Below are 27,898 nucleotides of genomic sequence, written 5' to 3'. Positions count from 1 at the left end.
TTAAGATGTAAACAAATTTAGATATTTTTAAAATTACATCTCATTCGCTTAAACATTTTGCAAAAATTCATTTAAAATAATTTCCAATAATTTAATTAAAAAAATAAAATGATTAATTCTATGAAATGAATTTGTTAAGGTTAAAAATTGAAATAAGTAAGTACAATTTCTTATCAAAGTCATTTCTGTAAAAATAAAATTTTGTTTTCGCCTTTTTTTTTTTTTTTTTTTTTTTTTTTTTGTATTTACAATTTTTGTCTTAAAATTTACTATATAATAAACGAAAAATGAATTACTGATAAGAGAAAATTAAACCATCACATATGGCTAATCAGTTTTTCCGATTTTTGCTCCTTGTATTTTCTACAGTATCCTCTCATACTACCGTAGCATTTATTTGGAATGATGATCGAATTGTTAATTTACCTGGATTAACATTTAAACCTAATTTTGAGCAATATTCCGGATTCTTACCAACAAAAACCGGAAATTTTCTGCATTATTGGTACAATTGTTTATATTTTGAAACTTTTTATGAGATAAAACATCACGAAATTAATGTAATTAATTTTATTTTATTATTGCAACAATAATTAATTAATAGCTAAAACTTTTTAGGCTTATCGAATCACAAAATAATCCATCAACTGATCCATTAGTTTTATGGTTTAATGGTGGATTAGGTTGTAACTCACTTGATGGTCCATTGGCGCAAATTGGACCATTCCGCGTTAATCAGGATGGTGAAAGTTTATTCGAAAATATTTACAGCTGGAATAAGGTTTGTCAATTAATTAAATTTTAATCAATTAGCTAATTTAACTATTTTTTTTTTTTGTAAATTTTACAAATAGCATTTAGAGCATTTTTATTGATAAGTTTGTTCTTTGAAAATATAGCAGTCACTAAGATAAAAGATAATTATCAAAATTATTAATATTAAATATTACTAAAGTTTCATTGCTGAGTTTTAGTAGAGAAAAAAAAAATTCTAAATGAGATTGAATTTAAGGTTGCTAATTTAATATTTCTCGAATCACCGTATGGTATCGGTTATTCATACAGAAATACTTCAATACCATCAGATGTGATATGGGATGATGATATGGTAATATTTAAAAGTTTTTCTTTTTTTTTTTAATTTCGAAGTTTTTTTTAAATTTTTTTTTTTCAAATCTTTCTCAATTCCTCTCTGTCCGACTTTTTTTGTTTTGTTTATTTCAAAAGAAGAGTTTATTAATTAATAATCATTAATGACAGGTAATTGAATAGAAGAAAAGATTATTAGTTATTAATGATTAGTAAATTATAATATTACAGGTAGATTTCATAAATGTTTGAATAAAATTTCAGTGATATTTTAAATGAAAGTATTAATTAACAATGAATGTTATTAATAGTGATTAAAAAAAAAAGAAACTAAATTTCTACTTTTTTTGGTATTATCATCGAATAATTCCTTTTGTTTCTTTTTTCTTCTTAAACAAATAATTTATCAGTTTGTTAGTTTGAAAAAATTCTACAAATTTTTTTTTTTTTTTTTTGATTTCAAAAGTTAATACTGAAAGAGGTAATTAAGCAGAAATTAAAAAAAATTTTCATAAAATGATTTATTAAAGTTTTGCATCCAATCATTTCAATTAATCAAATGATAATGAATAAATGATTAGTACATCGAAATTAAATTAATTAATTTAAATTAATTCTGCAATTCAATGAGAATTTGAATATCATCTGGAAAGATTTATAAAATGCAGTATAAATGAAGAAATGCAAATTTTTATCAAAAAAAATTTTGCAACAACAAAGCTTAAAAGCAATGTTAGCAATGAAAAATATAAAAGTATTACTGATTTGATAAGTAAATAACAATTTATTTTGTGAAATTTAAAACAATGAAATTTTAAACACTTATAATATATTCACAATATCTTCTTGATAAATAATTTTGACAAAAAAAATATTGAATATGAATTATTTAAAATGTTAGCTAAAAATTTAAATTGGCATAATTTATTGCCTAATTAGCTAATATGCTTTAATATTTTATTAAAATTTACAATTTTAATTTTAACATATTTAACATTTGATTTTATAAACTTTCCTTCTTTTTTTTTTTTTTTTTAATGTAATTGCATCCATATGAGAAATTTTTATTTATATATTTAATTAGCTTAGTTTTAATTATTAATAATTTGATTATTAATACTCATAATTGCAATATATTTTTTAATTTTCTTTTTTCTACCATATTTGCTAATTCTTCTTTGTCTAAAAATATGCAATTGGTTTGTTTAAAAATAAACAAAAAACAAAAAAACAAAATCAAAATTATTGAAAATTTTTTTTTTTTTTAAATTATTAAATTTCAAATATATAATTGCTTTTCATATTTGTAAGTTTAAATAAATTCTTTTTAATAATAAACAATTTGAATGTATTTTTAATTTGTAAACAAAACATTTGTTTGTTTGTTTTTCTTTTCTCAATTTAGATAGCTGAAGATAATGCTGATGCATTAGAGCAATTTTTTCAACGATTTAAACAATATCAGAATCGTGATTTCTACATTACTGGTCAAGCATATACAGCAATTCATGGACCAATGTTAGCAAATGTACTGATCAAACGAATTCAGGTTTTATCTTTTTTTTTTTTTTATTTATTTGTTTTTTTTTTTTTTTTAATTATTTATTTGAAATGTCTGAAATGAATGATTAGCAAAAGATAACAATAAACAAAATTTGTTTTTCACTTTTTTGTTAATTAAGCATTTAAGCACTAATTAATAATTAAATATTGCATTAATTAGCACAATATTATTTACTACATTTACGGTTAAGAATATGAATATATTACCTGTAAACATCATATTAATTCTGGTATAAACAAATATATTGCTTCGTAATAGAGTTTAAATAGCACAGATCTAACATCAACAGTTAACATTAAATTTAGGTGGTTACTATAAAAAAATTATGAAAAAATTATGTAAGTTAAAAATTATTCTTTAGGTAATTATAAATTATTCCTTAAGTAATTGTTGAATTTCTCAGATAGTTATAATTATAAATGATTCCTCAGATAGTTATAAATGATTTCTCAGATAGTTATAATTATAAATGATTCCTCAGATAGTTATAAATGATTCCTCAGATAGTTATAAATAATTTCGTATACATATTTTAGCAGAATGGAAATCTTTATAATATCAAATTAGCTGGCTTAGCTATTGGAAATGGTGCTTACAATGAAATGGACAGAATAAATTCAATGATTGCCTTGCAGTACTACAATGGAATGCTTGATAAAAAGTATATTTACTTTTCTTTTTTTTTCTGTTTCCTTCACTGAAAAGTTTTTAATTTATTTTAATTCAAATTTACTTTTTATTGACGTAAATGATTGAATGAAAATAAATATTAATGTTTAATAGTAAAATTAAAAAAAAAAAAAAAAAAAAAAACCTTATAGCAAATTTTTTGTTCTTTTTGTTTGTAGAATCTTTTGAACTTTTTTATGTTTTAACAAAAAGAGAAAAAATTAGAAATATTTAATTAAACAAAATTTAAATCGAAAAAAAAAGCAGATAGTTTTAGTGTTTATTTCAATGTTCAAGTTGTAAATAATTAATTAATTAAATTTTTTTTTAAGAGAATTTGAAAGTTTTACTAATTGTTGTTTAACGGCTATTCCCGGACCATTGGCATATTGTAACTTTTCGCAGTTTATAAATTGGACAACAAATAAACCCATCGATAATAGTGAATGTGCATCCAAAATAACGAAATATGCATTTAATAAACGATTGTAAGTTTTTTTTGTTTATTTTTGACAAAACATTAAGCGCATTTGTCGCATTGTTATTGTTTTCTGCTGTTATTCATTTGTTTATTTTTTTGTATGATAATTGTATGTTTATTATTGTTCAAATAGTAATTTGTTGTATTTATTTTTCTTTTTTGCTTTCTTTCTTTTTTTGGCAATTTGAAATTGATAATAAATGCTAAAAGTCAAGCAGTTTAATGTAATTTGATAGCATTAAAAAAAAGAAATATTCAAAAAAAAATTTGTAAGTTTATAAAATCAATTGAAAAAATAACGAAACTTTTTTTTTCTTCTTTTTCAGCCTATATAATTAATTTATTAAAATTTTTGAAAATGTAAAATATGAAAGAAAAAGTTCTTTTTTTACTTTTTAAATTTTATTTTTTATTTTTCTGAAAAAAAAAAAAAAAAAAACTATTTGAATTAAAGAAAAAGCAAACAAATGGAATAATTTAGAAATTTCTAGAAATCAAGATTTTTTATTTTTAGAGAAAATTCTTTTAATAAATATCAAGATTGCTATATGGATCCGATATCAACGGATGATATAAAAATAATGAAAACAATGAATTATCAACAACAACCAATGTTTAATGTAAATTCACCTGAAACATTTATCGATCAAGGTGTACGTTTCTTATTGATATTTATGATAGATCAAAAAAATCAAATAAAAAAAAATTTTGAAATTAATAATTAATAATTCTTATTTTAAATTCCACATGAAATTTCATTCAATTTTTCAATTTTTTTCCAAAAAAAAAAAAAGGAAAAATGAATAATTCACTGATAAATATTTTTAAAAAAAAATGCTAAATATTTAAAAAAAATCAATTGTATAAATTTTTTACGGTAATGAATACAAAATTAAAAAACCATTTAATTGTAATCTAATTAAAATATAAGTATGATAATGTTTCAGTCACTCATAAATATTGAATCAACTGATGCACAATATGGTTTTCCATGTTGGATTAAAAATGCAATAAAAAATTATTTAAATTTATCAACTGTACGAGAAGCATTAAATATTCCCAATAATTTACCATCTTGGTCAATGTGCAGGTTAATATATTACTATTATAATTTATTTTATCTAATTATTCTAATTTCAAATTGAAATTAAAATTAATTTTACTTAAATGCATATAATATCATTTACGTTTCTTTTTCCTTTCTTTTTTCTTTTTCTGTTTCCTAAAACAAAATAATTTTTTGAAATTGATGAATTGTCATATAGATTTACTTTACTTTACCTCTAATGAGGGTAAACAATAAACAAAAAAAAGGACAAAATACTATGATAATAATAAAAAATGTTATTCATAATTTGCAATTTTACTAAAATTATATAATATTTTCAAACTTTAGCAAAATAATTTTAATTATATTATTTTTTTTTTTTTTTTAGTAAAATGTTCCAATCGAATTATAAAAGAAAATATCTTGATATGATGCCTATTTTTCAATCAATTATTCATCATTTCCCATTAAGTTTGTTTATATTTTTACTCATTTTAAATTTAATCAAAATTTTTTGCATGTTTGATGGAATGAGCGCAAAAGTGAGCGCAAAAGTTCAAATAAAACAATAATGTTTTTAAACTAATTTTTTCTTCTTTTTTTTGCACTGATTTATGTAACTAATATAATTTTGTGAGGAAGAAACTTTCTTTTTTTTTTTTTTTTTTTGTTACATAATATAAAATTTACTCTTATTTAAATATTTTTCATTTCATTTTTTTTTTTTTTGAATTAAAGTGAAATAAAATAAAAAATAAAAAAACCTTTACAAAATTTACAAAATGTTAAATAAACTTTTCACTTCGTGAATATTTTGATCACGATTTTAATACTTTCATTCCTAGTAATTACATATTTTTCTTTGCTCTTTTTTGTTTACTTTTTTAATTACTAATTAAAAACAAAAAAAAAATTTTTTTTTCTTTATAGTTTATCCAAATGATATACGAATATTAATTTATAATGGTGATGCTGATATTCAATATAATTTTTTGAGTAATGAATGGTTTGTGATGAGAATTACTAATAATTATCCAAAATCAAATCGTAAATTATGGACTTATCAAGAAAATTCAGAATTTCTTGAGCAATTAGCTGGTTATTATCAGCAATTTTTTATGAGTGATTATGTGACAATTGATTATGTCACTGTAAAAGTTAGTAATTTTTCTTTTTTTTTTTTTGATTGTTTCAATAAAAAATGATAAAAATTATAGTGAGATAAAAAAAAAAAAGTTTAAATTATTATTATCATTATTTAACAAACTAGTTTATAGTCATTTCAAAGCAAGAAAAATATCCTTATATTTTTTATTTTTGCTAATCTTTTATTCAAATTTTGATTCTATTAGATAAGATGCTAGAATGAGAGGTTAAAGGTTAGAAATCTTAATTTAATTTCAATTAATTCATCAAAAACATGTTTGTAATGTAATGATTGTACTAGTTAGATTAATCTAATTTGTTCAAAAAAGAAAAGTTAAATTTTTATGAATAAATTAATTAGGTAAGATGAATGATGATAAATACGTTATTTTGATAAAAAAAATTCACAATATTTTTTAATTGAAATTTATAATTTTTTTTTACTAAATTTATTAAGAAACGATTTTAAAATTATTTCTTTAGGGTGCGGGTCATTTTGTACCGTTGGATCGCGGTGGACCATCATTGCAAATGTTTGCAAATTTTATTGAAAAAGCAAATTATAGTAGTATTTTGAGTTATGATACAAAACCAAAATCAATTCTTCCACAATATCAACCAGTACCACAAATAACTCGTAACTTTTAACTTAACTTTTTTCCACTCCTAAGTAATTTAACAATAATTTTATAATTTTTAAAAAATATTTTATTATTTTACAAGCAATAATGCATCATGTAATCAATATTTGAAGAAATTATTAGTTCAGAATTCATTAATGCAAAATAATTTTAATTAATTATTAAAATTAAAATATGAGAATGATAAGAATGCTTAAAATTAATTGATTTGAATTACAATTCTGTTCTAAAATACTATTAACTTCATACGCGTATTATGTTAAATTTAATTTCCTAAATTTAACACATCTGATAAATTTCCATTTCTTAGCAATTACTCAAAAATTAAATTAGGAAAAAAGATGTTTAATAATCAAATTTAATTGAATTTAAATTAATTAATTTCACATAAGAGAAGCAATAGCTATGTGACAATTACTGGCACAAAAATGATACTAAATATTGCAGTATTTTATATGAAATCATAATTTAGCAATAAAATGTGAAATTATTATTTTTTTTTTGGCAACACGAAAATAACGTCATATTTTTAGCAACACGCAAGCAACGTGATCGTATATGGAATTTACCTGGATTAACCTTTGAACCAAATTTTAAGCAGTATTCTGGCTATCTGAAAGCTGATTCTGGCCATTTGCATTATTGGTAGGTGTCATAGTGTAAAAGCAAATTTAGAATCTCTTTCTTACTGCCCTGTTTTCTTGTGAAACAAAATAAGTTTCCTTTCTTGATGGTTCAAATCGTTGACTTCTTTGCCCTCGATACTGATAGAATCTGGAATCTGTATTGATTCCATTCTGTGTACGTGTACTGTGGGAGTTTTCGTGAAATACTTTACTATTCAAACCTCAAAGTTGGGTAATTAAAGCACTGATTAACATTAAATATTATACAAAAATACAATAATGAATTGATAGATAACACAGAAATGTAACTTAATTATAAACCATTAAAGATATAAGCAAGCTAGACACCTCGCAACCGAGTCATACCAAACAAGGAACTGTAATGAATGGCTTTGTAAGGAAGAAAATTGGGAGGGACTTATGGGTGTTAAGGTTACGAAGTGGATTAAAACAATAGCCTTTGTTCATTAGGTTATATCTTCGCCATTGTGGTGACACATAGTGTTATTTTATTGCTATTTCAATAAGAAATTATATTTTTAAAATTGTAAAATTTTTTAAATTTTAATAAGTTTTAAAATTCTCTGATGCTTTTATCAATGATTATTTGTTGATTTATTTATTGTTATCAAAAGTAATCACAAAAATGAGCTAATCAAATCTAATGAGTTATTACTTTCATCTTTTTTTTTTGCTTATCATTGATTTATCATTTTCTTATCATTACTTATAGAATAAATCATTTAAAAAAAAAAAAACTGATTACTTATAAAATAAACCGTTCATTTATTAATTTTTTTTTTTTTGCATTAAATTTTTTAACAGTTGAATTTTTTCACTGTTAATTGGAAATTGTTGAAATTTTATTCAACAATACTCTCTTAATGACTTTAAAGATTGGTAAATAAATTATCAAATGTACTTTGATAGCTTCTTTTTTCTTTGACAAGTTAGAATGAAGTGATAAGGACTGATTATTCCTAGAATTAATCATTCAACAAAATTGATAACACCACTTTTACATTGTGAATTTAAGGTTTGTTGAATCACAACGCAATTCATCCAACGATCCGTTAATATTATGGTTAAGTGGTGAGCCAAGCTGTAGCTCACTTAATAGTTTCTTTTCCGGAAATGGGCCATTCCGGTCAAATTCAGATAATATGACATTGTCGGAAAATAATTACTCATGGAACAAAGTATGTTTCTAACTCATAATTTAAATTCAGCAATTACTGGAAAGTTAATGATTGATTTGCCGGTTTGATAAAACTTAAATTTTCATACATTTATTTATTTTACGCTGAATAAAATTTGATTACAACCTTAGGAATTATTCGAAAAATTTTCATTTTATTTACAAATTCAAATTTATAAATTAATTGTTGCTTTTATATTTGTTTTTAAATAGGTTAAATTAATTAATAAATTCATTTGTTATCTTAAATCATCCTACAAATGTTTAATCTTTAAGCTTAAAGTATGAAAAACTTTCTTTTGCAATTAATAAGGTAATGCATTCATCGAATGTTGAAATGATTGTAATATAGAAAATGTAACTTTTTAAATATTTTTAAATAAAAACTAATACATTATAATGAAATAATTTTTCCTCAAAAAGAAAAATTTAAGTTTAAATTTTAAATTACATTTTATTTTATAGATAGCAAATGTGCTTTACCTTGATTCATCACGTTTCATTGGCTTTTCAGAGGAAATTCTTTCGATAAATGAATTTGATTTTAATAATAATAAGGTTTCATGTCTTTTCTTATTTTTTTCAAATTATCTTTAATTGACTATAAATGATAAATGAATAAAAATGAAAAGATAATAGTTATAATTTAGGTGAATTTCTTTTTTATTTTAATTACATATGCTTAATTGATAAATAATTGGAATAATTTAATTAATAAAAAAAATTTCGTTTTCTTTTTTTAGACTGTTACAGAAGTCTTTCATGCTTTGATGGATTTTTTGACTGTATTTCCGGAATATATCAATCGTCCATTCTTCATTACTGGTCACTCATATGCTTCTTTATACATTTTAAAATTATCAGCTCAAATTATTAATCGAATTCAGGTAAAATATAAATATAATTCTTTAAATTTATATATTTTTTTAGATCAAATTAATCATTTTTATTAATTCGAGTGATCGCAACTATATGCTAAGTAATATAGATTTATTCAATCAAATCAAACTATAGCATTTATTATCACTTCACTAACTTATCATTAATATTATCACTTGTTATCGATCAGTCAGTCAAATTAGACAACTGCATTTGTTATCATTTTATCAATCCATTATTCAATTTTATCATTGATCGTCAATCAATCAAATCAAATAACAAATTTATTATCACTTCATTAGCTTATCATCAGGACTGTCATTCGTTACCAGTTAATTAATTAAATTAGATAATATTATTTACTATCATTTCATCAATCCATGTTTATTATCACTTCACCATCTTATCATCATTTTATCAATTTAGTATCAATATTATCAATTAATTAATTGGCATTTAAGTTTAATTATAATTTATACAGATTGAAAAAACTAATGATTTAAATCTCGTTGGTATTGCAATTGAAAATGGTATGTTAAGTAAGATCGAACAGTATAACTCATTGATTACGATACTTTCATACAAAGGAGTAATCGATTATGAGTTAGTTTGCTAATTTTTGTTTATTTATTTGTATGAAAATATTTGATAAATTTTTATTTAATTTATTAAATTAACTTATCATATATTCTTTAATTAAAAATAAAATAAAATTAATTAATTTTAATTTATCATTTAATTTGGTTAAATGAGATAAGCAATGCATTTTGCTAGTGATTATATTATCATATTTCTATTTTAATATGATAATTCTTCTTTTCTTTTTTTTTTTAAGGTATTATTTGAAGCTTATGAATTATTACAAAAATTCAAGCACTACTCAACCGGAAGCATATTTTGATTTCTCGCAATATGTTGAATTTCCGGAATATGGAAATGTTATTCCGATTGCAAATATCAGTTGTGGTGATTATTTATCATCTGTTCGTGATTATATGTGGGAAAATCACAAATTGTCAGTTTTTATTTTCCTTTTCTTTTTTTTCTTTTTTTGTCAAAATTAACATTTTTTCAAAAATTTTTTTTTCCATTTTCTTTTTCAAATAACTAAAAAAAATTCCATTCAGATTTTTTTGATTTAAATTCGAAATTTGTGCGAAGATTATTTTACAAAAAGTAATCTTAAAATCTGTTAGTAAATTATGTTCATTATATTGAAATACTGAAATGAAACTAAATTTGAAACTAAAATGAAATGAAACTAAACTTGAAAATATTGCTTAGAGTTAGGGTTGTAGTAGTTTTTATTCTTTAAAAAGAATATATGAGTGATAATGACTGATAATGAGAGTTTTATACTTAAATAAGTAAGAGTATAATAATACTCCAATTGGAAGAGTCCTTCAATTTTTATTTTTAATTTACGGTTAAAATATTTGCAGTCTTTATGAAAGTATTCATTATCAATGCAATAATAATCAAAGTGAAATGGCAGATGATAAAACGATTATTCTCCCTAACTTTAGCTTATCAATGTATGCAAGAGTAAGTTTTTAATTATTTCAATTAAAATTTCATACTTTATATTTTACACTTTATCTTATATTTATATGATAAAGTGATAAAGTTTTCACTAGCATCTTATCACATTGATTTTTTTTAGCTCATTAATTAATAATAATTACGCAAAAAACTTTAATTTACCAATGAAACATTATAAATGGATTTAAAAAAAAAAAAAAATTAGTAATTATTAATTTCTCATTGAATAAGCGCATTTGTCTCATTTAAAATAAAAGAAATATGCTAATCCATTTTTTTTTTTTTTATAAAAATTTCATTCATAATTTCAAATTTTACTTATCACAAACAATTTTATTATTATTTTAAAATATTTAGTCACAAAATAATTATAACACAATTGATGGAATGAGAAATTTTTATTGGCATAAATCATTAGCTGTTGCAAATTATCTGAATCAACCGGAAGTGCGTTTTGCATTACACATTCCGTCAACTATTAGTAAATGGATTGCATGCAAGTAAGTTTTGTTGCAATTTTTTTAAAAATTTTTTATTAATTTTTTTTTTTTAGTACAGTTTATAAAAATATTAAATTATTAAGTTTTGTAAGAGAAAAAAAAATAAATGAGCAAAAAAAAAAAGTTGTTTATTATAATTTTAATCACTTAAATAATAAAGGAAAGTATTAAATTTAGGCAGTTGTATTTTTTTAATTTAATAAACAAAAAGAAAAAAAAATATTTTATTTAGTGTAAAATTTATGGAAAATTTCAAATTTAATATTATCGGTATCGAATACTTAAATTGAAATTAGTTAGAATTAAAACCAAAATTCTAATTATTTGTTGCATGAATATTAAGTTAAAATTATTGAAAATTCCAAATGTATGAATAGAATATTGTAATGAAAGGAGGAAAAAAAAGTGAAATAAGTTATTAATTAATTATCGATTAAATTGAATTAATTAAATTAAAATTATTAATTAAATTAAAATTTTAGTCCATCAGCAAATCTTATCAATGAGCAACGATACAACGATACAACAATACTTTTTCAACAAATATTAAATTCCAATTATCCTTTAAATATTCTCATTTATGATGGTGATGCTTCAACCAGTTATCAATTCATTGGAGGTTAATTCATTTATTTATTTATTAATTTTTATATTTATACAATTTAATTAAGCAGTACGATTGTGTGAGATTTAAGAAAAAAAATTAATGAAAATGAAAATAAATCATTTTTTATTTATTAATTGTTTATTTTTTTTTATAATTTGCATTTAATTACGATATAAATTTTTATTTTACTTTTATTATATTGCTTTAACCCTTTATTTCAATTATTTTTTCTTGTTTACAAATGAGCTCATTAAATTATTTCTTTTTTTTTGTTTACAAATGAACTAATTAAATTATTTTTTGTTTACAGATGAATGGTTTATTGAAAAGATAGCAAAAATGTATTCAATGGTAACTGTTCAGGAACGAATTCCATGGATTTATCATAAACAAATTGCAGGCTATCAAAAAATATTTAAAATGTCAACAAAAATAGAAATATCTGAAAATATCGAAGTATTTAAGGGCAAACTTCAATTTGTTATTATTAAGGTTTTAATTTTGAAATTATTTTAATATAAACATGTTTAATCTTTAATTGTAACACTGTTAAAAAGTATTCAAATTTGATTTATCATAAATGATAAATGTAAATGTAATTAAAGTGATATTATATTGATAAATTCTTTTTTGAAAAATTAGTAAGTAATTTAGTGATAAAATTAAATGTAAATAAAAAATCAAACATAGTTTATATTTTTTAATTATCGTTTCTAATTTTTTGATCTTAAGTTTTATTTTGAAACTTTTTTTTGTCATTATTATAAAATTAAAAGTGCTAAAATAATCAATGAATGGATAAAATGATGATATGATAAGATATCAGCTTCAAAAAATTTTAGATAGCACTATCATATTTTTATTAATTTGCTAATTTAAATTATTGATTGCTTGATTGATCAGATCAAAAGTAATACTTAAAACTACTTCTAGGTTTCACTCAATTGAAGAATAAAAAGTAACCATTGAAGATTTGCTAATTAATTATTACTAATTTTTTTTTAATATAATGAAATTAATTAGTTTATTTTAGGGTGCTGGCCAATTTATTTCATTTGATCGACCAGGCCAATTACTTCAAATGTTGAATAATTTTTTGGAACAAAATGACCTTTCAACTCCAATACCTATAAGTGTAAAGTTTAAACCATTGAAAAAACAATATGAAATATTAGAACAGGTAAATTTAATTTTAATATATTTCATTTTTTTTTTTCCTTTTTATAATTTAATACAAATAATTTATATTGCGGAATTAGTTAAAAAAACAATTAAATACGATTATTTAAAGTAAAAAGATTTAAGAAAAACGTTTTAATTCCAATTAATTTCTAGTAAAATACGAATTAAATGAACTTTGATCAATTTACAAAAAAAACAAAATCAAAAAATGAATTTAAGTATTCAATTATTTTCAATCAATAATTATTTTTTGATAAATTATACAGTTCTAAAACAATACATCTTCTTTCTTCTCTTAATATTAGTAATTTCATTAAAAAAAAATTTTCGAACAAAGAATTATAAAAAAAAAAAAAAAAAAAATAAGAATTTCAAATATTAATTTAAGAAAAAAAAAAGAACGAAAGGAAAATAAATTTAAACAAATTAGAAATATTTATTTTTTCTTTCCTTTTTTTTAAAATATTTACTTAAAAATTTAAAAAAAAAAAAAAAAAAAAAAAAACAAATGACTTTAATCAGATAAATAATATTTTATACCTAATTTTTGTTTTCAACTTTTTTTTTTTGAATTTAATATTTGTTTTTTAGCAATTAAATAAAATTATAGATTGTAAGTGAAATTGGTTCATCGTGTAGCGATCAAAATTTATTCATTGATGAAAAATTAGATGCAAATAAATCTGATGACAGTATGCCAGGACAAACTTTTTGGTATAATTTAAAAACTGTAACTGGACATTTAGACGATGGCCAAGGAAATGATCGTTTTTATTGGTATGAAAATTTAAAATTTATCCTAGGCTAATAATTATTGCAAGCACAATAAACGATAGTTGTAATTTTAAGACTTTTTTTTTTGGATATAAGTTTTAATTTTAAATTCCTTGAATCTAAATAATTAAATAATTGATAAACAAGAAATATTAATTAAAAGATAGAAATTGTTGGAGAAAAAAAAAACAAACAAACAAATTTTTTTAATAAACAAAAAAAGTGTCTAAAATTTATTATTGAATAATTTTTATTTGTAATTTCCTTTTTTTTTTTCAACAATTTTGAACTTAAAACGTAAATGTTTCTTTATCACTTATCAATCATTTAAAAATGGACTATTTAATATTCATTTTTTAATTATTGTACTTTTTTCTTTGATATTTTAAATTTAAAAAATTTTTTTTTTAATTTTTGGATATTTTAAATAAATAATTTATTGATATTATTAGGATATTAATGTAAATTAATAAAAATTTAATTCTAATTTATCGTTCAATTTATTATCTTTTTTTTTTTTTTTTTTTTAGGAAATTTCAAAAATGAATTACACTTAAAGAAGATGAAAATGAGTGAAAGATTATTTAATTAATTTTAATTTAAAAAAAAAAAAAAAAAATGAAATTCAGGTGGTTTCCATCAACAAATCAAATGGATCCATTAATTATATGGCTTGGTGCTGCTCCAAATTGTACCATATTTTATGATATTTTTAGTAACATTGGCTTATATCGTTTAAATAAATATGGAAATATGCTATATGAAAATTCATATTCATGGGATCGAGTAAAAATTTTATTTATTTATTTGTTTATTTGTTTATTTATTTGTTTATCTCACTTTTTTTTTGATTGCAGCAATAGAAAGATAAGTTTTCTCATTTTTGATATTTTAAATAAATAATTTATATTATTATGATATTAATGTAAATTAATAAAACCTGATACTGATAATGACTGATAAGATAATATTCGCAGAGAGTTTTATCTATTATCATTGTTAGCTAAATTTTTTTTGTCAAAATATTTTGTTATTTTTTTTTTTTTCGTAAAATAAATATGTTATATGTGAATTAAATAATTTGAAATATTTATAGCAGTAAATTATTTTTACTTTTTTATCAGTCATACTGATAAGCAATTGAATGAATTAAAAAGCAATTTTAAAATTTTAATTTTAAAATTGTACATCATTTATTTCATTAATTTATTAATTCATTCATCCATTCATTTTTTTTTTTTTTTTTTTGCATAGATATTTTTCATTTCAAATTATTAAAATAACTTATCAAATTGTAATATTTAAAATATTTTCATTGATTCAAAATGCAAACACAATGATAAACAATTGAATGAATTAAAAAGTAATTTTAATTTTACATCTATGCATAATTTATTTCACTAAATAATTATTTAATTTTTGGCATAAGTTTTTTCATTTTAATTTACTAAAATAAAAAAAAAAAAAAAACTGAATAAAAAGCAGTGATAATATTTAAAATATATTTTTATTTAATCAAAAAGTAATTTCAATTTTACAATTATGCATAATTCATTTCATTAATAAATATTTTTGTTTATTTATTTTTTTTTTCGCATAAATATTTTTATTTTAATTTGCTAAAATAAATTATAATCAAATGATAATATTTAAAAAAAAAAAAATTTACATGACAGGTTGCAAATATATTATTTTTGGAAACAATTCCAGCAGATATTGGCTATTATTCATCAAATAGTACGATAAAATTTTATAATGAAACTACGGTAAGTATTATTATTTTATTTTATTTTTAATTTCATTTTTTTTCGTTAAATTATTTTTTTGATAACAAACTGATAATAAACTGATAAAAATTATTATTTTAATTTCACTCTTTTTTTGTTGATTTTTTTTTTTTAATTTCATTCTTTTTTTTGTTGAATTTTTTTTTTTTGATAACAAATTGATAAGAATTATTATTTTAATTTCATTCTTTTTTTGATAAGAAACTGATAATAAACTGATAAAAACTATTATTTAGATTGTTAATGGTTTATTGTATGCTATTCAAAATTTTTATAAAACAACAATTGGTTCAAATTTTCATCAAAATCCTTTGTATATATTTGGCCAAGGTTATGGCAGCTATTATGCTCTATTATTAGCTCAGAAATTAATTAATGTATGCTTCGTCTTTTTTTAATTTTTTGTATAAATTTGTTAACTTTTTTTATTTTTACCATTTGAAATTGTAAAATTTATAAAATAACAAAATAAACTTTCAAATATTTCTTCTGAATAAGAAATATTTCAAAAAGTATAAAATTAGAAAAAGATTATAATGAATTATTTGAAATATTTTGAAAAAATTTAAATTAAAATTAAAAAATTATTTCTGGTAATTTTGATCAAACTTTTACAATGTAAAAATAATACTTTAGTATTACTCTTATGGCTATATTATTATCTTAGCACTACGTCTACTAAATAATATTTTATTTCTTATATACGTGAAATTACTACGTAAAAACATACGTGAAATTAATACATAAAAACGTCGTTTGCGTAAATTATGTTTATATTTTAATTCCGCGAAAAAAAAAAAGAAAAAACTTTTCTATATTTTAATTATTTAGGGGGTAAACGTTCTTCTTTTTTTCCTTTTTTTTTAAAAAAAAACATACCATTTAAAGTTTATTGATATTAAAAAAACTTTTAAAAAAAATTCGTTTTGCAACTTTTATTCTCATTTTTGAATATTTTTTAATATTTTAAATTAAATAACAAAAATTTTTAAACTAATTTGCCATTTAATATTATAATTTTATATTCAAATTAATTCACATTTTTCTCTTTTTTTTTTTTTTTTTTTTTGAAAAAAAAAGGAAACCTTTCTACATTTTAATTTTTTATATATTTAAACTTTTCCATATATTTTTTTAAAAACTTTTTGGCAGCATTTTTTTTTTTTTTTTCAATATATGTTTGATGTTTATTAGAGATATCAAAAAAGTTTGCTAAATCGTTTTTGAATTGAATTTTATTCTTATTTTTGAGTAATAATTGAATTTCAATAAATTTTTTTGCCTAATTGATTTTTCAGTTTTCTGAAATTCCAAAATTAATTGGAATCGGTTTGGGTAATTCATTATTAGATTATAAAACTTTAATCAATATTATGCCAAATGAATTATACTATAATGGTTTAATTGGTAAAATGTATGTTTGTTTGTTTTCTTTTCTTTTTTTTTTTTTTTCATTATTCATTTATTTATTTCATTTTAAATTATACTTACCTGTGCTTACTAATAATACTTTATGCAAATTTATTAATTATTATACAGGTATTAATTATTACACGTCATACATGCTAATTTATTAATTGTTATACAATTTATTAATTATTATACAGGTATTAATTATTACACGTCATACATGCTAATTTATTAATTGTTATACAATTTATTAATTATTATACAGGTATTAATTATTACACATCATACATGCTAATTTATTAATTATTATACAGGTAAAATAAGAATATTTTAAGTGAATTGGATCAGTTAATTCCATGTTGTATGGATGAAAATGGTATTTATCAAGAATTTTGTGAATTAATAGAGTATATAAAAGTTGATAATTATGATAATATTATTCCCAAAATGAATTCAAAATGTTCAAAACTTGTTGCAAAATATATAACAGAGGGAATGTTACAACGAAGGTATTTTTAAATTTTTTTTTTTTTTTTTTTAAAAAAAATTCATTTTATAATTAAATAAAAATTTATGGTTAAAAATAATATAAAAATGTTTTTTTTTTTTTTTTTTTCCTTTTTGCATCAGCAAAAAATAATAGAAATAATGTGACATAGTTTTTTTTTTTTTTTTTTTTTTGCAAAATTACACAATAATAAATTTTTACTAAATGATAAGAAGTGATAAGATGATATATCAGTAATAAGTGATAATATCATAGAATTATTCTCGAATAACTTTTTTTTTCTTTTTGCATAAGCAAAAATTAATAATAATATATATAGGTTTTTTTTTTTTTTTTTTTTGCAAATTTACACTATAATAAATTTTTACTAATTGATAAGGTGATATACCAGTGATAAGTGATAATATCATAGAATTATTCTCGAATAATCATAAGTATGTTTTTAATATTTTGTATCAAACATTTAATGAAAGTTTTTTTTTTTGTTGTTGTTGTTGTTGAATTGAATAACTGTAATAATCAGTTGTTTATGTGTTAAATAATTGATAAATATTGATTGATTTAAAAAAAAAAAAAAAAAAAAACAATTTTATTTTGATTAGAATTTTATTTGAAAATAAAATTTAATTAATTCATCAATGTTTTTCTTTTATAAATTACAGGAATCTATCATTAAATACTTATCATAGTTGTAATGATAATCTAATTGATACTGATTATAATGGCAAACAAATTGAAAAGGTTAAACAATAAATTTCAATTTACAATCAACATTTACTGATAAATAATTTAACATTCATTAATCAATTGATTAATTTAAAATTTAAAAAACCAAAAAAATTTTATCCATTTGTTTATAATTGTTTCAATTTTATTTTATTGTGTTTAAATTTATTTAATAATAATTAAAATATGATTGTTAAATTTTTCATTTATATTTTTTCTTCTTTTGTTCAATTTTCTTTTCTCTTTTTTTTTTTTTCAAATTTAAAATTATATTAATTATTATTTAATTAGAATTCAAAAGATATGTTCGCATCATATCAGTGCTATAGAAATGATGCAATTAGCAAATATTTTCGATTTAAAAAAGTACAACAATGGTTGAATATTTCTAATATAATATCAGAAAATCAATTTTGCAAGTATGTTTTCAGCTAAAATTTTATTCTCTTTAATTTTTTATTTTAGAAATTAATTTATTTATTTTAATTATTGTAATGTAACTATTTATTATTGATAATAATCAGTTTTTTTTTTTTTTTTTTTATCAAGATGAAAATTACAAGAAATAAAGATTAGTTGAAATTTTGAGAAATGAAATTTGATAAAATTGCATTATAAGTGTTAAAATTTTTGTTTATTGATAAATTGATAAGAAAATTAATTAAATAATTGTAAATTGAAATAAAATAATTCATTTTTAGTCCATCATTATCATATAATGCATACATTTCTGCCAATATGTCATCATTATTTCAACAAATTCTTCAACAAAATCAACAAATTCAAATTCTTATATTCGATGGTGACAGTCATTTACAAAGCAATTTTCTTTCAAGTTTGTATTTTCATCTTATTTTTTAATTTTCATCGTACTTTAACTTTAAATCAGTTATTAAATCAGTTAATAACATTTATTTTTAGCTTCAAAAAACTATCAATAAGGTTAATTTTCTTTTTTTCTTTTTTTTCTGACAAAATATAAAATTTTTAATTAAATAAATAATATAACAGAGAAAGAAAGAGTAAGTGTAAAAATAATTTATTAAATTTAATAATGAATTAAAACTAAAAATATTTTTAAGATGCAATTTTTATTGAACGATTTGCGAACGAAATGAATTTAACAGTAACAAAAATGCGAAATACATGGACATATCAGAAATCAAAGAAATCATTAAATGAGAATGCTGGATTTGTAAAATTATTTAAATATAATCCTACAGGTGCAACAATTCATCTTCTTACAGTAAAGGTAATTTAATTTAACAAAGAATTTGAATTTTGTCATCTCAACAATAATGATTAATTTAAATAAACAATACAAAAAAAAAAAATAAATAAAGAAAAAACAAATAAATAATTTACATTTCAAAAAGACTTTTGCGCCCAAAATTAATTAATTCCAATTAAACAAATAATACATTAGTAAAAGATTTTTGAGTTAAAATTTATTCAATTAATGAATGAAATTGGTTAAAAATTAAGTTATGTGATTAATTTATAAAATTTGTGAAAAGTATAAAATTTGGTGGTAGAATTGAAAAAAAAATTTTTGATAGAAATGGAAGAAAAAAAAAGCAGAAAATGTGCGCATTTTATTTTTTACTTATTAAATTTGAAAAATGCGCAAATTGTAAAAGTAATGAATTAATTACAGGATGCTGGTTATCATATAGGCTTAGATCAGCCAGTAGCAGCGCTACAAATGATTATTAATTTTTTAAATAAAAATTCATCCAATGAAATGGATGAAATTTCATTACCACGTCAAACACTTTTAGAATATCAACCAAAAAAAATACAACAAAGTAAGTAAACAAAGTTAAATAATAGAATGCTAATTTAAATTTTAAATGATATAAAATATTTACTGGATTATCTATCAAATGATTAAAGATTAATTTGAATTGATAAGATAATTTGAAAAAGAAATAAAATGCGAAGCGATTCATTTGTATTATGATAATTTACCTTTGCGAAAGCGTTTACTTAATCTTATTATCAATTTCTTTTTTTTTTTTTTAAAGTGAAATAAAATTTTAAATATTTTTATTATTATCATTAATAAATATTACATTATCAGTTATAAATCATTTATAATTGTTATCAATTTTATTAAAATTTTTATCCCTAAATTAAAAGTTATTTTTGATATTTAAAAAATAAAAATTAAATATTTCATCCATATTGTCTATGCTTTCAATATATAAATCATTTATCAGTATATATCATTTAAAATAAGTATTAATTACTGATAAAGAATTCAGATAAATTTTTTCCAGTAATTTCAGCAACACAACAATTAGCTGATCAAATATTTGACTTACCTGGTTTAACATATGCTATTAATTTCAATCAATATTCAGGTTATTTAAGAGCTACCAAAGGAAATTATCTTCATTACTGGTGAAAACAATTCTCTATTTTTTATTTAATTAAAAAAAAATTTTCTATAAACTTTTCTAAAATGTTTTTTTTTTTTTTTTTAATTTTAAAATTAATGATTGTAAAATGATGAATGAATTAGGTTTGTGGAATCACAGAATACACCTAGCATTGATCCATTGATAATTTGGTTCAATGGTGGTCCAGGATGTAGCTCACTTGGTGGTTTATTCATCGAAAATGGCCCATTTCATTTAAATTCTGATGGGAATACTTTATTTGAAAATGTCTTCTCATGGAATAAAGTAATAAATTATTCTCTCTCTGTCTCTCTCTCTTTCTCTTTCCCTCTCTTTTATCTTCTTTTCATAATATTGCAAATTTTTAACAATGAAATTTTCTCCCTTTTCATATTAAAATTTTAATAATGATTTCTTTTTTACCAATAATTTTGAATAAATACTAAAATGTTTAAAATTTACATATGAAATATTTGATAAATTTTTTTTTTTTTTTTTTTTTTGGTAATAAATAAAATAAGTAAAATTTTTCTTTTTTTGTTTTTTAGTTAGCAAATATTTTATACATTGAATCACCACGACAAGTTGGTTTTTCATATCAAAATTGGTCAATTAATCCAAGCACTGAATTTAATGATACATTGGTATTAATTTTTCATTTCTATTATCAAATTTTTTATCTTTTACTTACAAATATTAACTTTTTTCTTTAAAAAAAAAAAAATGATTCTTTTGTTTTGTTTTTGTTTTTGTTTTCTTTTTCAGACAACAATTGATGCATATGAAGCGATTGTTGATTTTTTCAAAATATTTGCTAATTTTAAAACAAATGATTTGTACATTGCTGGTGAATCATATGGTGGCATTTATGTTTCAACACTTACAGCATATATCGTTGAAAAAATTCAAGTTCAATTTTAGCTATTAATTAGCTATTAGTATTTCTAAATTTTAGCAACTAATTAGCTAGTAGTGCATTTAAAATTTTAGCTATTAGTATTTCTAACTTTTAGCAACTAATTAGCTAGTAGTGCATTTAAAATTTTAGCTATTAGTATTTCTAACTTTTAGCAACTAATTAGCTAGTAGTGCATTTAAAATTTTAGCTATTAGTATTTCTAACTTTTAGCAACTAATTAGCTAGTAGTGCATTTAAAATTTTAGCTATTAGTATTTCTAACTTTTAGCAACTAATTAGCTAGTAGTGCATTTAAAATTTTAGCTATTAGTATTTCTAACTTTTAGCAACTAATTAGCTAGTAGTGCATTTAAAATTTTAGCTATTAGTATTTCTAACTTTTAGCAACTAATTAGCTAGTAGTGCATTTAAAATTTTAGCAACTAATTAGCTAGTAGTGCATTTAAAATTTTAGCAACTAATTAGCTAGTAGTGCATTTGAAATTTTAGATATTAATTAGCTATTAGTGTTTCTAAATTTTAGCAACTAATTAACTAGTAATTTAGCTACAAATATTAAATTAATTGTTGTTGCTAATAATTTGCATACATTTTATTAATTTCAAATAGTTACATGAATAGAATAAAGATGAAATGATCTGTGAATTAATCGATATTTCATTTATTTTAATTCTTATTTCATTTATTCTATCCAGAAGAAGTATGAATAAAAAGCATATCAGTGATTATTTAGCATTAACAACAGTTTAGATAAAATTTTTGATAAAATTCTATTTAATATATTTTTTTTTTTCTGATCGATTTATTATTTTTTGCAATTAATATTATAGTTAAATTAGTAGTGAATAGAAATGTGAATTATTTAAGTTTAATTAATCAATATGCCCAAATCATTTTGTTTTTTTTTTTTTTTTTTTCATAAAATTTGCTGAAAAATTATATTTTTTTAGAAACAAAATGTAGAAATGAATTTAAAAGGAATGATTATTGGTAATGGTTATTTGAGTGCTATCAGTGATGTTAGTTTACTAATTTTATTTACTTTATTTTAGTTTTTTTTTTTTTCTGATTTTTATTGCTAATATTATTTGTTAATTTTTATTCTTATCTATTAATTTTGTTTTTTTTTTTTTTCTTTCATTTTCCTAATTTAGAAAATAAAATTTGTTAAATAGATTAGAACAAAAAAAAAAAAAAATAAAATTCATTTTGAAAACTAATTTTTTTTTTTTGAAATTGAAAGTAGAAATAAATAAAGTGAAAAAAAAAAGTGAATAGAATTTATTATTCTTAAAAAAAAAAAAAAAAAAAAAAAAAAAAACAAACAAACAAAAACAATGCAAAAAATATAAATAATTTAGGTTCGTTCAATTGCTGATTTTATGCATTTTCATGGAATCTATGATAAAAAGTAAATTCTTTGATTTGTTTTTTTATTTTTATTAAAATTTTATTATATAGCAATTAATTAAAATATAAATTCTTTTTTTTTTTTGTTCTATTTATGAATTATAGTAAGTAAAAATAATTATGTAAAAGAGATGAAAATTTTGAGAAAATAAATTTTTCATTTTTTTTTTTTTTATTTTTATTTTTTGTTTTTCTTTTAAAAAAGTATTTGGGATGAATTACAACAATGTTGTCCACAACGATACGATGATAAGCCAACGATAGAATGTCAATTTGATGATTACATTGATATTGATAGTGCTGGAAATGTGATATCAAATGCTAATGCAAATGCCACATGTGCTGAATTAGTTAGCAATCTTGCATTTAACTATTTTCTAACTTCAATGTTTGTTTGTTTGTTTTTTTGTTTATTTATTTATTTTTGAATTATTAGCAAATTACCATTAACATTTAAATTATCATTTAACATTTATCGTTTTTTTTTTTTTTTTTTTTTTGTAGCATTGAAAAAAAAAAGAAAAAACTTTTTAACATGATCAAATTAATTTTTTAAAAATTAAAAAAGTTTTGAAGAAGTAGTAATTAAATTTAAAAATTAAAAAGAAATAAGAAATAGTAATTGAACTTTTTTCTTTTCTTTTGTTTTTATTATGAAATGATTATTTTTTTTTTCAATGCACTATATATTATATGATAGCTTTTATAACATTTTTGTGAAATTCATTTTTTTTTTTTTTACATATTCAAAAAGTTTCTTTTAATTAAGATGTTTATTCGAATTAAAACATTTATTTCATTTAAGATGTCTATATTAATTAAATTATTTATTCCAATTAAAATGATCATTTTTGTTTATATGCTAGAAGTCTCTTCTGATTACTAATATGATCATTTTGAAGTTTCTGTTTTTGAAATTTGGAAATTTTGAAATTTTAAATATTAGTAATTTGTTATCATTCTAAAATTATTCAAATTACTTATGAAATTAATACAATATTAATAATGTTTATTTTCAGGAATGATGAATATAATTTACATCAAGATTGCTATCAGTTATTTGAACCGGTCTTTCCGGTAAACAATAATAATCAACAAAAACATTTGTTACTTAGTGCAGTATCATCTTCAGGGAAAAAACTTCAAATCAAAACACAACTAATGCAAAGTAAAGTTAATATTGATACTCCATACATACAGGTAAGTTAATACACCTGCAAAGATTATTTTAAAACAATTATCATTTCAAGCTATAATATTATTCTTTATGTTTTCTATATTTAAAATTTAAAAAATAGATATATGTATAAAATAATATAATGTTTATTAAAATTTCAACTAAATTTAAAATTATATCTTTAATATCTTTGCCAAATTTTAAATTAATAAATTAAACAAATTTTAAATAATATCTTTATCAAATTTAAAACATTATGTTCTTCAAAATTTACGTACGTGGTATTCACATATTTATTTACGTTTATTCTATTTAAAACAAAAATTCTTTTTTCAACATTTAGCAATATAAATTTTTTTTTTTTTTTTAAATTTTTTACAAAAGAAAAAAAAAAAAACGTTTAATTTTTTTTTATTTATAGCCACGAACTATTTATACACATTCAACTGATTCACTTGGTGGTTTTCCATGCTATATGTATGGAAGTACCACGCAATATCTCAATCAACCTTACGTACGTGACGCACTTCATATACCAAATTATATTCCATCATATCAACTTTGCAAGTATGTTAAAATTAATCTATCATATACTTTAATTAATATATTTAATTAAAATTAAAAATTATCAAATACTCTTTCGTTTTTTTTTTTTTTTTTTTTTTTTTAATAATTGTTATTTCTTAACAAAACTTTTTATATAAAAAAAAAATTTAGCCTTATTTTTTCAGCTTAAATATTACTTATGATAGTTTATACAATGATACAACATTACTCTTTCAACAATTACTTAACAGTAATTATTCATTAAATGTTCTACTGTATAATGGTGACTTAGATACTGCATGCAATTTTTTGCAAGGTGAATGGTTTATGGAAAATTTTGCAAATTCTAATGCTATGGTAAGTTTTAGCATGGTAGTATTTAATAATACTAAAGTTACTATTTTACCAAATTTTTAATTAAAGTTATTATTTTACCAGATTGTACCAAATACTTTTAACAATGTAAAATATTATCATTCAAAATTATATGATTTAAGAAAAAAAAAAAACAATATTAAAAGTGAAAATTTTAAAATAAATTTAAAATGATGATAAAAAGAATTTTGATCACAATAAGACAATAATAGTTTGAGGAATGTGAAAATGATAAATTATTGGATTGATGTTAAAATAATTAATACATTTTTAAATTTAATCAAAGAAATGCTTTATTGTGTGAATATTTCAGAATATGAATGAAAAAAATTCCTGGCTTTATCAATTAAAAAAGCAATCAGCGCCACAAATTGGTGGTTATATAAAACGTTTTGAGAAAAATGAATTAACAATTGATTTAGCTACTGTTAAGGTTACTTTTCTTATCTTATTGATTGATTAATTAATAAATATTAAATTTAATTCTTTATAATAAAATAAAAATAGCAATAATATAAAACTATTACTCAAAAAAAAAAAATGCGTAAAAAGCATAAAATGTTAGCTAATTTTATATGTAATATTTATTTAAAATAAGTTTACCTCGTTTTTTTCACTTAAAAAAATTTCATTCAATTTTTTTAATAATTACTAATTTACTTATTATAGGGTGCAGGTCATATGGTTCCAGTATATCGTGCTGGTCCAATTTTGCAATTATTAACAAATTTTATACGTCGCAACGAATATAATGATGCATTAGCATTTACTTTAGATCGTAAACCATTATTACCTCAATTTATGGTATGCTTAATTATTCTCATCTAATTTTTGATTTTTATATCTTTTAATTTTCTTTTTTTGAAAAATTCGAGTTATTAGTATATGTGAGGTAATCTCATTCAACATAATTATACTTTCATTTCTGGCTAAAATCAAAATTATTGAATAATAAATATTATAGGAAATATAATGCTATAGCCAAATGTTTAATTGAGATTAAATAATTATTAGAGAAGGCTAACATAAATCAATGAAACAAACTAAAATGCAAAATAAATTAAATGGAATGATTGAATAACAGTTAGCATTTCTAGGATTCATTTATTAGCATTACGGCATTTGTGTTATTATGATAAAACAAATAAGACATAAAATCGGTGATATTAGGGTGAAAGTTGGTGATATTAGGGTGCAAGTTGGTGATATTAGGGTGAAAGTTGGTGATATTAGGGTGAAAGTTGGTGATATTAGGGTGCAAGTTGGTGATATTAGGGTGAAAGTTGGTGATATTAGGGTGCAAGTTGGTGATATTAGGGTGCAAGTTGGTGATATTAGGGTGCAAGTTGGTGATATCAGGGTGCAAGTTGGTGATATCAGGGTGCAAGTTGGTGATATCAGGGTGCAAGTTGGTGATATCAGGGTGCAAGTTGGTGATATCAGAGTGATATTAGGGTGCAAGTTGGTGATATTAGGGTGCAAGTTGGTGATATTAGGGTGCAAGTTGGTGATATTAGGGTGCAAGTTGGTGATATTAGGGTGAAAGTTGGTGATATTAGGGTGCAAGTTGGTGATATTAGGGTGAAAGTTGGTGATATTAGGGTGAAAGTTGGTGATATTAGGGTGAAAGTTGGTGATATTAGGGTGAAAGTTGGTGATATCAGAGTGATATCAGAGTGATATCTTCTGTATATTATATTTGCTAATAGAAAAAGACTTATAAAACAGACTTATAAGTGTCATTTAAACTACTTTTCCTGAAATTTTGTTTTTAGCGCAGTGGAATTTTTTACTTCGTCTATTTAATACTTCTGAGTCATACACAATTATATTGTTATAAGTGAGAGAACTATATTAATGCAAAATAAAGAAGTTAAAGTTAAATTAAAATGAAAGTAAAATTTGGAATTGTGGAACCTATAATTTCTTTTTTAATTTTACGATAATTTAAATTATTAAAGCAGTTATTTTAATATTAATAATAATAGATAAAAATGTATGTAATAAGGAAATTCATTAAAATATTTTCAGGAAAAGTGAAATGATTTGCAATTTTTGTGCTATTTATCATGATATTCGAGAAAAGCACTATTAATTTGATTTTATATTTAAATAAATAATATTTGCTATCATCAATGGAATTATCTAATTTCTTTTTCACTCAATAATAAATTTTTTAGGAAATTGAAATTTCAGTTTAATTATTTGTGAATATGAAATTTGAACTATTCAATTTTTTCTTTATTTTTGTCTATACAATTTAGATTACTCATATTTTATGATATTAATGTTAATATTTCTTGTTTAGGCCTGCATTTTATATTTTTTTTCTTAACAGATAAAGTAGGATGCAATGCTATATTTGTTAGGCTTAATTATTATTTTCATTTCATTAAATGTAATTAATTTTATTACTCAATAAATTTTCTAGTAAAAGAAAAGTGCAATAATAATCATAATGAAATTTTGAAACAGTTTTTTAAAATGTGAAATTTTTAAAATATTTCAGGGGAAAAGGAGAGTACCTGAACATTGTCATCAAGAAAAAATTAATATAATGTTGCAAAGAAAGTAATTAAAATTTTTCTAAGTTGTAGTAACATTTTTTAATTGTAAAGAAGTGAAAGGTCAGAAAATATTTGTTTAGGAGAAAAATCTCACTAATAACGCAACTTTCAATCTCTTTTTT

General features: G+C 20.4%; 1 protein-coding gene across 1 annotated transcript; it reads left to right on the top strand.

The window, feature by feature from the left end:
- Positions 1-323: 323 nt before the first annotated feature.
- On the top strand, positions 324-27,249 carry Bm6297 (Uncharacterized protein; the record flags this gene model as incomplete). Its single annotated transcript, XM_043076059.1, has 46 exons — positions 324-505; positions 619-781; positions 1,013-1,108; positions 2,495-2,638; positions 3,190-3,314; positions 3,655-3,810; positions 4,318-4,456; positions 4,751-4,893; positions 5,240-5,322; positions 5,782-6,008; positions 6,481-6,634; positions 7,172-7,283; positions 8,301-8,463; positions 8,928-9,020; positions 9,206-9,349; positions 9,823-9,944; positions 10,177-10,356; positions 10,784-10,886; positions 11,241-11,383; positions 11,866-12,002; positions 12,301-12,482; positions 13,024-13,170; positions 13,783-13,949; positions 14,576-14,732; positions 15,623-15,712; positions 15,970-16,110; positions 17,032-17,147; positions 17,479-17,652; positions 18,314-18,392; positions 18,669-18,796; positions 19,079-19,212; positions 19,460-19,629; positions 20,035-20,185; positions 20,669-20,783; positions 20,905-21,067; positions 21,331-21,426; positions 21,548-21,691; positions 22,652-22,720; positions 23,063-23,112; positions 23,317-23,499; positions 24,131-24,311; positions 24,710-24,855; positions 25,020-25,191; positions 25,523-25,642; positions 25,879-26,013; positions 27,241-27,249. 46 exons carry the CDS (start codon positions 324-326, stop codon positions 27,247-27,249), a joined length of 6,228 nt encoding a protein of 2,075 aa, XP_042931993.1.
- Between the last annotated feature and the right edge of the window lie 649 nt (positions 27,250-27,898).

Source organism: Brugia malayi (assembly GCF_000002995.4).
Source record: "Brugia malayi strain FR3 genome assembly, contig: Bm_v4_Chr1_scaffold_001, whole genome shotgun sequence".
Classification (NCBI taxonomy): domain Eukaryota; kingdom Metazoa; phylum Nematoda; class Chromadorea; order Rhabditida; family Onchocercidae; genus Brugia; species Brugia malayi.
Note: the sequence above shows the minus strand (reverse complement) of the source record. Positions and strands in the feature narration are given on the sequence as shown.